At 48.4% G+C, this 13683-nt stretch overlaps 1 protein-coding gene across 1 annotated transcript; it reads left to right on the top strand.

Annotated features, from left to right (window-relative positions):
• The first annotated feature begins 1600 nt into the window (after positions 1-1600).
• Positions 1601-5908, top strand: LOC142217087 (ADP-ribosylhydrolase ARH1-like). Its single transcript, XM_075285278.1, has 8 exons — positions 1601-1847; positions 3018-3241; positions 3316-3414; positions 4004-4109; positions 4228-4307; positions 4514-4697; positions 5056-5270; positions 5354-5908. The coding sequence occupies exons 1-8, from the start codon at positions 1837-1839 to the stop codon at positions 5509-5511; spliced, it is 1077 nt and encodes a 358-aa protein (XP_075141379.1). The 5' UTR covers positions 1601-1836; the 3' UTR covers positions 5512-5908.
• The last annotated feature ends 7775 nt before the right edge of the window (positions 5909-13683 follow it).

Genomic DNA, 13683 nt, shown 5'->3' with positions numbered 1-13683 from the left:
GATGTCTGATTGTGGGGGAGATCTGCTCAGTGACTGGTGGACATGGAACCTGACAACCTCATACAAACTGTGTTGTGTGTGGGGGGGAGGGGGCACATACTTATCTACTTATAGATATGTGTCCCGCTGTCTCTGCTGCTGCCAATAATAATAATAATTATAATGATGAATTTTCTAAAAATCTTTCTGGCGGATAAAATCCCTCTATAAATAAAACACCCCTGAAATTCTTTATAGAAGACGCCCCCAAATTTACGGCACTCCAGCAGGGGGCAGAATGGTGTGTGGTATAATGTGTCATTAGAGATGAGCGAATCAAAGCTCACGAAGTGGAATTCGATTAGAATTTCAGGAAGTATTAGATCTGCATCGAATCTGGATTTCCTCGCACTTTGTGCTAACAAATAGCTGTCAGTTACAGCCCCTCCCGCCTGCGAACACCCTGCTCCATAACCCCCCAGTCAGAGCACAGCTCTGATTGGTGGTTTTAACTCCTTGAATGGTGCAGTCAAACATGGCTGCGACATCCAAGGGGTTCTGCCATGCTACATATCCCCCTTGACAAATCCTGCGGTGAGATGGGGGGGTGCCGCAGGACTGGTATCAGCATCCAGCGTACCCAGGCAAGTGTTGGGACCGCAAGCTCCTGAGGTGGCCCACTTAGCAGTGGCGTAGGGTACAGGGCCCACGGCCACCATGATAGTGGTCGGGGAAAGTCTGGTTCTCCAACCACTATACATACTGCTAATGGAGAGGGGCCTGGCGATCGCTGGATTAGAGGCCAGGCTACCGGAGGTGATTAAAAATAAAAAATAAAAATACTGATACTCACCTGTCCTGGGCTCAGCATCCACTCTGGAGATTTTCCAGCTGGTAACTGAGGTCCTGCTCCCCAGGCCTCACTGCTGGTGTCTGTGATTGGGCCCCAGTGGTCACGTGGAGCGTGCCAACGTCATGATGTTACCACTGAGGCCCAGTGACAGGCCCCAGCAGTGACGTCTGGGGAACAGGACCTCAGTCGCAAGGAAGAAGCTGAGCGAGGACGCTGCAGATGGCCAGGTATACAAAAGAGGTGAGGTAAGGTGAGTATAAATGTTTGTTACTTTTAATCACTTCCCCTGGGTCTCTGATTATTCTCTGGGGTCTGAGGAGACCCCAGAGTATAATAATAGCATCAGCTCTGGGGGAGGGGGGTGTTTTGGGAGCATTTAATACAGTATGGGGGCCACTGTGGAGCACATAATACTGTGTAGGAGCCACTACTTTTTTTTTTTTACATTTTTCTTTTTGCCCCCATAGGGGATTGAAGCGATACTCTAATCACACTGCAATATGGACTCTTCTCTCCGCTGATTTTAGGTAGAATCTGTGGCTGAGACCCCAATTGCAGATGTGAACCTCGCCTTAGTTATATCTGTTTCTGGGAAAGCTGGGTGACAGTCTCTGTGAGTGTTGTGAAGTTGGCTATCACTGTACAGTGAGAATGGTGAGGGGGTTAATTACATGCGACAGCCGCACCGGCGCACCATGTGACCCCGGCGTACAGTCAATAATAAAACTGTATCCGGTTAATAAGCAGCCATGTGACCTTTGACCTGTATCTGGACTAATATAGACCGGGAATGTGCTGAGCTTATAGAGAGGGACACAACAAGCCCCAGCAGTGAAAGGGTTACACTGGGGCTGTCCAGACTGGTCACATGACACCCAAACAGGACCGGGGTGAAGACTGGCAGAGCACAGGGCATTCTGAAGAGGACTCTGCACCGTAAACAGCCCCTGCACTGCACCCTGGGAGACCCCGACACAATACAGACTGGCAGAACAGGAGACGTCATGGAGTGCAAGTAAGAGCCCTGAACTTCAGAGGTGCCTCAGACCCCTCCCCTAAAGGGACGGTAACCCTGCAGGCATCAGGCACTGCGAATACAATCTATTGCTCCCTGTTATCAGCCATTAGAGTGGGGATGAGTGATGTAGAAAATATGGGGAGACCACAGAGCGATCACAGGGTCACCCCCCCACATGGTGCCCCCAGACACTGCACTGCCTCTGTAATTTAGGGGCACATTTATTAACTCCATCAACAGTGACATTTGCTGGTCACATGGAGACACTGCAGGTAATAGAAATTGTCTCTCATTTCCTACAGTTTAAAGGGATTCTACCATTGAAATGAATTTTTTTGGCGATCACACGTCGGAATAGCCTTTAGAAAGGCTATTCGTCTCTTACCTTTAGGTGTGATCTCCGCTGCGCCGTTCCTTAGAAATACCGGTTTTTACCGGTATGCAAATTAGTTCTCTGGCAGCGATGGGGGCGGGCCCCAGCGCTTAAAATGCGATGGGGGAGTCCCCACTGCTGCTCGAGAACAGGATCCTGCGACGCCTCTATCTTCGGCTGGATCCTCCCCTTTTGTCGTCTTCCTTTGCGTCACCTCCGACGCCTGCGCAGTTGGCTCTGCTAGTGAGACACCAGCAGAGCAGAGTGCGCATGCCGGCCGGTGGCCATTTTTGGGAGGCCGCTCTTGCTCTTGTAGTTCAAGGTGACGCAAAGGAAGATGACGAAAGAAGGGGAGGATCCAGTCCAAGATAGAGGCGTCGCTGGAGCGTGTTTTCGAGCAGCAGTGGGGACGCCCCCATTGCATTTTCAGCGCTGGGGTCCGCCCCCATCGCTGCCAGAAAAATGGATGAGAATGGGCGGAGTCATACATAAAAATGGGCAGAACTAAAGTTGCCACAGTGCGCATAGCGTGCCGCAAGTTTTGTCCTTCTTTCTGTTCTTTAAAAGTTGTGACATATGAGTACAACTGCAGTGTAAAGCATGGAGGAAAGACAGCCAGCCATGCGAGTCTCTGAGGAGAGAGGAGGCGGGTCTTAGACTACCTCAGACTCCAATAGACAGTACAACTAGGCCCGAGTCCCGGATCACAGCCTTGTCCTGATGGAGCTATCCATTACAGTTTGGGTGATTGTTTGAGCAGATAGGAAGGGGCTTATATAATGTCTCTGTCTCAGGACGATGTCACGTGACCGATATGTAGCCGCCATGTTGCTGAGCGGTGCAGGAGATGCTCTGGGCTACAGGAACCAGCTATGGGAATACTGTAAGTCTGGGCCGCAGATTCACACAGAGCTGCAGGAGCTGGGAGGACTGAACAACATCACCGCAAGCCTACCGGCCTGGCCTGTCAGCGATGACACTGTGCTCCACCTGGCGACTGGCGAAAGTCTAGCAACCGGTGCGTCCTTTACTGTATGACCGACAGGACCCATTAAGATCACTGACTGAATGATCCCAATCCTCTTCCTGCAGGAAAGCTGGGTGAAGAGCTGTATCATGACCTGGCGGCAAGATATGTGACTGCCATGACCGACATGGAAGGGAGGAAACCTGGACCCACCAGCATTCTGGGTAAGACACAGCCTTAGGACTTCTACTCTAGTCACATCCAGAGCTGCAGTCACAATTCTGCTGAAACTGTTCAGTTGTTGAGCATTGTTTCTGCTGGTTCTGGGCCTTTAGAGAGCATGCTCTGCTGCGGTGCATTGTGGGAGATGTAGTCACACAGTTGATCTGATGATGTCCTCACCCCCTGCTGGAACGTGTAGACACTACAGCTCACACAAAATCGCACAGCAGAGCACGCCCACTATAGTTACTGAACAAGCCAGGGGTGAGGCAGAAAAATATAACAAAACTGTGGGTGTGGCTTTGGTTGTGACTAGAGTATAACACACTGGATGCAGCTCTGTGTGTGACTAGAGTATAAGATGCTGCGGATGCAGCTCAGGATGTGACTAGAGCATGAGATGCTGTGAAAGCAGCTCTGGTTTTGACTAGGTATAAGATGCAGCGGAGGCAGCTCTGAGTGTAACCAGAGTATCAGACACTGTGGATGCAGCTTTGGGTTTGACTAGACTATAAGATGCCATGGATGCAGCTCAGGGTGTGACTAGAGTAACTAGCTGTCTCCCTCCTGTGCCCCCTCTTCTTTTTTTAGGTACTTCCCAGCTGCGTCCTGGTGAACCTGGTGGATATAAAATCCCCTTTAACCCCTCAGCGACTGGATGCGGTGCCGCCATGAGATCTATGTGTATAGGGCTGAGGTGAGGTCTAGCTCTCTGGTTCTGACCTATTGGGCAGGAGGGGGTCCATTAATGCGCACCCATCAGATGGTCTATAGGAACCACACTCACATTTAGGCGACCCTGTCTCTCTCCGCAGGTTCCCCAAACCATCTGAGCTGTCTCTTCTGGTCGCTGTCAGTGTGGAGAGTGGGAAGATGACACACAACCATCCGACAGGTCAGTGCTTTATATTCCCAGACCCCCGAATGGCAAATCTACTGACATGAACAATTAAATGGGTAAGCCATCAATATACTTATAATGGCAGCCATGCTGGTTGTCACCCAGCTTTCCCAGAATCAGATACAACGTGATAAGTAGAATTTGACCAGCAGATGACTCCAGCGCTTATACTTACTGATAATCTCCTTGCCTGTCTCCAGGGTATCTGGGGTCTCTGGCCTCGGCTTTCTTCACCTCGCTGTCGGTGCGAGGGGTCCCCCTAGAACAGTGGGGGTCCCTCCTGCTGCAGACTCTCCCTCTGGCCTTGGAGTACGTGCGTTCTACAGATCCTGATGTGCAGCGCCACCTGGAGGTGTGGGATTATTTCCAGCAGTCCTGGGAGAGGTGAGGGGTCGGGAGAGGGAGGTGACAACCACGTGGGGTTTTACTTTAATGTAATTAAAGGGGGGCCCTAATCCCCACACTTATAACATTAGTATTTATACTATTTAGATAAGCTTAAGTTCAGTTTGGTTCTGTTCTGTAAATACAGCCAGCAGTGTAAAGAATGGCGGTTTTCCTGACTATGACCATGACAACCAGAATGAAACCCCCCATTCTTTACACTGCAGGCTGCATCCAACTTGGAAATGCTGCAAAACAGAAATCAAGGTGACTTGTTCTCTAATTTTACAACCACACAGCTTGTTAATAGCAGTTCTCGGGACCATTATTGATACGTATGGGGGTCTCCTCCCCTCAGATACCTGTCAGAGAGGGGTCTTCTGCAGGGGACTGGTCCAGCAGTGTTCCCATCATCTTACGGCCCTGCAGAGAGGGATGTGGAGTACGGGCAGTGGAGTCTGGACGGCTGGGCTGGGAGGAGTGGCCATGATGCCCCTATGATTGCCTACGATGCCCTGCTGCGGGCGGGTGACTCCTGGGAAGAGTTGTGCAGCAGAGCCATGTTCCATGGAGGTGAGGTGGTGGGGTATACTATGGCTCCTGTTCTGTATACATCACCCGCCAGCTACAGCGTTACAGTATTTGTCTCCATACAGGTGACAGTGACTCCACCGGGGTTATAGCCGGCTGCTGCTGGGGGGTGCTATATGGACTAACAGGAGTCCCTAAAGGAAACTACAGTCACCTGGAGTACAAAGGAAGGATGGAGGCGGTGGCAGACGCCCTGCACAAGCTGACCTGGGGAGGACACTGACACCAGGAGGTCTTCTCTGACAACCCTGGACATGGTATGACCCAATTTCTGACCCACTTAAAGGGGAACAACGCTGACACACTGCGACGGGTTGTGCTTATACTCAGATACCTATAGAATTGACCGCTACAGTTGTCAGTGCTCTGCTCTTCTGAAATATAATGCCATCATACAATGCCCTGTACCCACTTGCATAGAATGCCGCTCTATGGCGGATTACGAGAGGATGTTGCAAGTTGTAGTCCGTGTAGTGAAATGAACTAATCTGGAGGGGGAGAAATTCCCCCAAATGAAATAGCACACCTATTGTTTCTCAAATTTGTTACCAATTCTATATTGTGTCATGTGACCTCACAGGTAATGACGTCATAGAAAATTAAATAAATAAATTCAGTAAGTGTAAGGATTTTTCATTGTCGCCACCTAGTGGCCAGAATGAGAAGTGCAAATGTCACAGATCCTATAGAAGTGGATAAACTTGGGTATGACAACAATGTGAAGAAATTGAAAATGAAGTTTTTATTCCCAGCCGTAGTGGACATAAACCAGCAATGACGATGACACTGGGGGGTCAATGAGTTAATGGTACAGGCGTGTCCTGTGATTGGCTAATAACGGGTATGGGGCATCAGTGTGGCACAAACCACTTGGCAGATGGGAATGTGGCACTGATTGGTGACTGTGACCATAAAAGCAAAACAACACACCGTCCAAGACTGCCCCCTGAAGGATGAGGGTACTAACTGCCTCTATATTACATGTCAGGAAAAAGCGATGCCTGTAGGACGCAGCAAGAATAATTTGTGACTAGAGGTGACGGCTAGAAGAGGGGCGACTGACGGGCCGGAGGGTGAGATGTCCAGACTGTAGACTCCACCGGGCAGATCAACCAGGCTCCCCCGAGTCTGGAGAGAGGAGAGAGTGCTGAGTGTGAGTGACTGCTCAGGACTAAAGGGGGCGTTGCATTCATTAATGTATGGATATAGTGGGCGAGGATACATGTTATATTCAGAGTATTTACTCACCAGCAAGGAATTACGGTCAATAATCCTGCATATGTTGATGTCGCTTCCTGCCACGATGATGTGACCGGTGCCCAACCAACGACAGCCGTAGACCTGAGAGGTATAAACAGGACATGAGAGGTGGATCTGACATTGGTTTTGGAAATCGCAATGTGTCCACTGCATGTAATTTTCCGCAATGTGTGGCTGGGATTCCCGCTGTGCTTGGTAAGGAGTGAAGAGGCTGCAGTGCTCACTCGAATGGTGCAGTCTCTTCCAATAACTACTCGGTTCGGGTCTTGGTTGTCAGACTCCCACAATCTTAAACTGATGACCTATCCTAAGTATCTAACTCACCCGGGATGGACCGCGGTAGTCATCGGGCACTGTCTGTATCTTTTGACCAGTTTGCAAGTCCCAGACCTGGACACAAGAAGAAAAATAGAAGATGGGGGTGAGTGGAGGACATAAGCAGCATGGAACAATGGTGGGGGCCATGATGTAAAGGATATGCACTTGGTATATAAATGTCCTACAGCCTTTATCTATGTTAGTTCCTAGGAAAGCTGAGTGACAACCAATATGGCTGCCACCAGAGCTCAGACTACCTATAGTCTACACACCTGCAGATTCTCCTCCTTCCTCCACGAGCCGATAAGGATCTCCTGTGTATCAGGATCAATGTCTACAGCATCTCCACACACGTGGGGTCCGGATATCCTCCTGTGGGGGCAAATTAGGGTTACTACACATTATTTCACATGACGCACGCTGCGGCCGCCGTCTATGCATCATGTACTCGTTGTTACCTTAAGGAATGCTTCTGTCTAATGTCCCAGAACTGCAAGAGAAGAGAAGGGGTTAATGAATCAGAAATGCTACTCTATATAGAGTAGTGAGGGAAGGGTTAACTCTGCGTGTGCAGCCAGTCCTCAGACCTTTCTACAGACTCTCTCACCTGGACGGTGTCGTCCCAGCCCCCAGATACAAAATGCTCCTCGCTTAAGGGGTGGAAGGTCAGTCCAAAGATCCGGGAGCGGTGTCCATCCATCAATGACAGAGAGGGGCTGAATGTGGAGATATCATATACGATGAGTCCATAACATGTGAAAAACTGCTGTCTGCTGCTGCCACTAGGGGGCGATCTGAATACAGTTCCTACCTAAGATGGGTAGATGCTAGAATGAAGTGGTGAAAAGAAGCTTCACCCTGGCTTGGATCCAATAGGCAGTGCTGCCTCAGTTCTGGTGTCCACGCCTCCTCCTGAGACTGTTAGTATTAGGCATCACCCCCTGTGTCCACGCCCCTTACTGTGATTACTAGTATTAGGCTCCACCCTTTTTCCCATACCCCTCCTGTGACTACTAACATTAGGCTCAACCCTGTGTATATGTCCCCTCCCATGACTTAGTATTAAGCTCCACCCCTGCTGTAACTGTTAGTATTAGGCTCCACCCTCTGTCTCCATGCTCCAACCTGTGACGTAATATTAGCCTCCATCCTGTGCCCTCGCCCCTCCTGTGACTTTTAGTATTAGGCACCGCTCCATATTGTCCATGTCACCTCCTGTGACTGTTAGGATTAGGCTCCACCCCCATGTGGCCACACCCCATTATGTGACTATCAGTATTAACCACCACACCCTTTTCCCAATTGTGCGCAGAAAGAGTGAACTTGCACTACAGCTATACAGGGGGCGCCCTAAACTCAATGAGAATGAGGGTCGTTGGTACAGACCTGGGCTGGCAGATGTTCACGCAGGTCATGGTTTCGGCATCGTATACAAGGATCTCATCACTGGACCCCGCAGTGAGAAAGTGGCTGCCGGATGGGCTGTAGGTGGCGGTGAGGATCTGTCGGTCTTCTCTCAGGGATCGGACACAGCTCTGAGTGGAGATGTGCCAGAACTTCACCTGACCACCAGCATCTGAGGGGACAAGTCATGAGGTGAACATTCATGATCAACCATCCCCAACCAAAGACTTACTGCACAAAAAGAATGTAAAGTCCCTTTAAGACAAAGGATCGAGCAGGAGGGCAGAGGTAGAAGGAGCAATGGGTCTCACATGTTGCCAGGAGCAGATCCCCCTTAGAAGACTGTCTGCTGGGATGAAATCTCAGCGCAGTTACAGGCAGGCGGTGGCCTACAGACTGCTCGTCCTTCAGGGTGTGCACACAGAATCCGTCTGGGGTGGAAAAGACCTGGAGACATACAGAGCTTTGTACCCAGACTGTATACGACATGGATGACGGTGAGACGTGTAGTGTATAGTGATCTGTACCTTTATGGTCCCGGTGATGAGGCCGACAGCAAGAAGAGTTCCAGAGGGGTTAAATCTACAGCTCATCACTTCCTCTCCACAGTCACTAGGGGCAGAAGAGAGATGAAACACAGTGAGAGGCTGTATCATTAAGAGCGCAGCTCTGGGGTATAATACAGGATGTAACTCAGGATCAGTACAGGATAAGTAATGTAATGTATGTACACAGTGACTGTACCAGCAGAATAGTGAGTGCAGCTCTGGAGTATAATACAGGATGTAACTCAGGATCAGTACAGGATAAGTAATGTAATGTATATACACAGTGACTGCACCAGCAGAATAGTGAGCGCAGCTCTGGAGTATAATACAGGATAAGTAATGTAATGTATGTACACAGTGACTGTACCAGCAGAATAGTGAGTGCAGCTCTGGAGTATAATACAGGATGTAACTCAGGATCAGTACAGGATAAGTAATGTAATGTATGTACACAGTGACTGCACCAGCAGAATAGTGAGTGCAGCTCTGGAGTATAATACAGGATGTAACTCAGGATCAGTACAGGATAAGTAATGTAATGTATGTACACAGTGACTGCACCAGCAGAATAGTGAGCGCAGCTCTGGAGTATAATACAGGATGTAACTCAGGATCAGTACAGGATAAGTAATGTAATGTATGTACACAGTGACTGCACCAGCAGAATAGTGAGTGCAGCTCTGGAGTATAATACAGGATGTAACTCAGGATCAGTCCAGGATAAGTAATGTAATGTATGTACACAGTGACTGTACCAGCAGAATAGTGAGCGCAGCTCTGGAGTATAATACATGATGTAACTCAGGATCAGTCCAGGATAAGTAATGTAATGTATGTACACAGTGACTGCACCAGCAGAATAGTGAGTGCAGCTCTGGAGTATAATACAGGATGTAACTCAGGATCAGTACAGGATAAGTAATGTAATGTATGTACACAGTGACTGCACCAGCAGAATAGTGAGCGCAGCTCTGGAGTATAATACAGGATAAGTAATGTAATGTATGTACACAGTGACTGTACCAGCAGAATAGTGAGCGCAGCTCTGGAGTATAATACAGGATAAGTAATGTAATGTATGTACACAGTGACTGCACCAGCAGAATAGTGAGTGCAGCTCTGGAGTATAATACAGGATGTAACTCAGGATCAGTACAGGATAAGTAATGTAATGTATGTACACAGTGACTGCACCAGCAGAATAGTGAGCGCAGCTCTGGAGTATAATACAGGATGTAACTCAGGATCAGTCCAGGATAAGTAATGTAATGTATGTACACAGTGACTGTACCAGCAGAATAGTGAGCGCAGCTCTGGAGTATAATACAGGATGTAACTCAGGATCAGTAATGTCTGTACACAGTGAGTGCAGCTCTGGAGTATAATACAGGATATAACTCAGGATCAGTACAGGATAAGTAATGTAATGTATGTACACAGTGACTGCACCAGCAGAATAGTGAGCGCAGCTCTGGAGTATAATACAGGATAAGTAATGTAATGTATGTACACAGTGACTGTACCAGCAGAATAGTGAGCGCAGCTCTGGAGTATAATACATGATGTAACTCAGGATCAGTACAGGATAAGTAATGTAATGTATGTACACAGTGACTGCACCAGCAGAATAGTGAGCGCAGCTCTGGAGTATAATACAGGATAAGTAATGTAATGTATGTACACAGTGACTGTACCAGCAGAATAGTGAGCGCAGCTCTGGAGTATAATACAGGATGTAACTCAGGATCAGTAATGTAATGTATGTACACAGTGAGTGCAGCTCTGGAGTATAATACAGGATCAGTAATGTAATGTATGTACACAATGACTGTACCAGCAGAATAGTGAGTGCAGCTCTGGAGTATAATACAGGATATAACTCAGGATCAGTCCAGGATAAGTAATGTAATGTATGTACACAGTGACTGCACCAGCAGAATAGTGAGCGCAGCTCTGGAGTATAATACAGGATGTAACTCAGGATCAGTCCAGGATAAGTAATGTAATGTATGTACACAGTGACTGCACCAGCAGAATAGTGAGTGCAGCTCTGGAGTATAATACAGGATGTAACTCAGGATCAGTAATGTCTGTACACAGTGAGTGCAGCTCTGGAGTAGTCTGGCTCTTACATCTCTCTCTCCAGACGCAGTTCTCCCTCGGTGCTCGGCTCTGGGGTGGATTCCTCGGTGTCTTGGATATCTGCTGGAGTTATTACATAGGTAGAAGAACGACTTGCCACCCCACGAGGTTTCGGGGTCACCAGCATACCAGCCATTGGCTTATTGCTCTGTACACTCTGTAAAATCCAGGAGTCTGTAAATATGATTATGTAGCTATTGGCTGATATGATCTATGTTTCCTGTTGGGGGCGCTATACACATAATCTTATGCCATGCCTTTTAACTTTAAACTGAATTTCCACACTGTTCCCCTTCTGTCCCCAGCACTAGATACAGTATAAGCTATCAGATATTCTCTGAGAAAACACTTATATACACATGTCCGTATATCTGTCCGTGCCTGTGCAGGAGATACAAAAGAAGAGAATGTAATAGGGTGGAGAATCCCTTTAAGCGGCTGACCGGCTCTATAGTATCACATATACACTGTGTCCTGCACTGCCGGGTTGTGCCGGTCACACATCGCACTGTCTATGACACCATTATATACCGACTAGCGCTCGGTCTCGGGTCTTTCGTTCTCTTCAGCGTCCTCGCGTTGCCTAGTAACGTGCCGGAAGTGACGTTTCAGGCGAGGAAGACGGGAGAGGATAAAAGGCGGGAAACTGCTGCTGCGCGCGATCTGACTGGTTTTCTCCTCATGACGAGATGCCGGTGATATTAGTGCCGGGTGTGTGAGGGGTGTTATACGGTCACCCGGCTCTGCAGCCCTAAATATGAGTTCTGGGCATCTCTTTGTACTGTTGCTAAATGACCTAATTTTTTGGACAGAGTTATTTTTCTTTTCTCCGCTACAGCGCCCCTGTTGACGATGGTTGTTTCTAGTATTGCAACAACTTCTGACCATTTTATTTGAACACCAAACACCTGAACAAGAGTGATGCCGCCATTTTACGTGACTGCGCCGTCAGTTGTGAAGCTACACCCATAGCAACCATTGCCTCTGCTATGAGGACAAAACCTGCTGTTTTTTTAACTTTATTTAACCCCTTCCCGCCGCAGGCATTTTTTGTTTCTGACTTCTCGCCTTCCATACCCCGTAATTTTTTATTTTTCGGTTCACACAGGCAATGGCGTAACTAAAGTCTTGTGGGCACCTGCGCAATATTTTGTCCCCTGCCTTATCCCTACAGCGAATTCTTGATAATGGTGGTTACGGGTGATAAGGAGTTTAATCAACCTAAGGCTGAGTTCAGACAGGGTTTTTTGGTCAGGATTTGGAGGCGGAATCCGCATCAAAATCCTGACCAAATAAACGCATCCCATTGAAATCAATGGGTTCCTTTTTCCGCGAGCAATTTGTTGCCGCTCCTTGAAAAAAGAAGAAACATCCGGCCGCGGCCTCCGCCTGAAGACACTCCCTCCCGACTAGGCCCATTCATTTGGGCCTAATCCGGAGCGGAGTGCCGTGACTGGATGCTGGTGCACTGCATCGGCATCCAGTCACGGCTGCCCATTTTTTGGTACAGGATCTGAGGCGGCCTCCGCGTCAAATTCTGGACCAAAAACCCCCATCTGAACTCACAATTAGGGTTCCGATCCTAAAACCGGGTAGTCAGGACTGAAAGCCAGTGCACTGCACCAGCATCCAGCTGCGCACTCTGCTCCAGATTAGGCCGAATGAATGGGCCTAGTCCGGAGGAGGGAGTGTCTTCAGGCCGAATCGCGAGGCAACTCAGCCTGAAGAATGAACATCTTGCTTCTTTTCAATGGGGGCCGTCTTTTTGGTCAAGATTTTGAGGCGAATACGGTCTCAAAACCCTGACCAAAAAACTCCATGTGAACTTAGCCTGAGGTCTCACGAAGTTTTTTGGTCAGGAATTTGATCAGGAAAAATAAGCTCAGTAAAATTCGTGTGGCGTTTTTTGAAGCGTTTTCCGCCTGAAAAAAATCAATAGGAGGTGGAAAATCCGCCTGGCGTTTTTTGAGGCGTGGGAGCAGCTCTGAGCTGTGTATGTCTTCTGCCACAGACAACTAACGGAGCTCCTCAGATAGGGGAGGGGGAGGTGAGAGCTCCGGGATTTCTGAGCTCTTATCAGTTGGTTTAATTGAATTTTAACACCTGTTCACCTGTTCGGAGGCTAAAAATCGATATAGATGGATGGCCATCTGTTTGCACAGGGTTGATGTTAAAGAGGGCTTCTCACCAGGCCTAAAAATCAGTGCCAGACTTCATCTAGTAAGCGCTGTCACCCTGACCATTTTTGTGTTTCGTTTGCCCAAATCTATTCAGCCATACTAAAGATATAAGGCCTTTCAGGCCTCATGAACGTAACCGAGTTTGCAGGCCAAGTGGGTGCTGATTTTTTTAATGGAGGGCACTCAGGTCACACTCACATGACAAGAGTATCATCCGAGCGCCCTCCATGATTCACTCCTTTCTGTGGGGGTTACACCCCGTTATCATGTAGCAGGATAGGAGCTGTCCTATAATTATTTCATCAGAGCCCCCCTTAGGGTGCCTTCACATGGAGTTTACGCTCCGTGTATTCTGTCTACGCTCCGTGTATTCTGCCTACACTCCGTGTATTCTGTCTACGCTCCGTGTATTCTGCCTACGCTCCTTGTATTTTGCCTACGCTCCGTGTATTCTGTCTACACTCCGTGTATTCTGTCTACACTCCGTGTATTCTGCCTACGCTCCTTGTATTCTGCCTACGCTCCTTGTATTCTGCCTACGCT

Source organism: Leptodactylus fuscus, chromosome 8, assembly GCF_031893055.1.
Source record: "Leptodactylus fuscus isolate aLepFus1 chromosome 8, aLepFus1.hap2, whole genome shotgun sequence".
NCBI lineage: Eukaryota > Metazoa > Chordata > Amphibia > Anura > Leptodactylidae > Leptodactylus > Leptodactylus fuscus.
The sequence above is the reverse complement of the archived record's forward strand: the minus strand, read 5'-3'. Positions and strand labels throughout refer to the sequence as shown.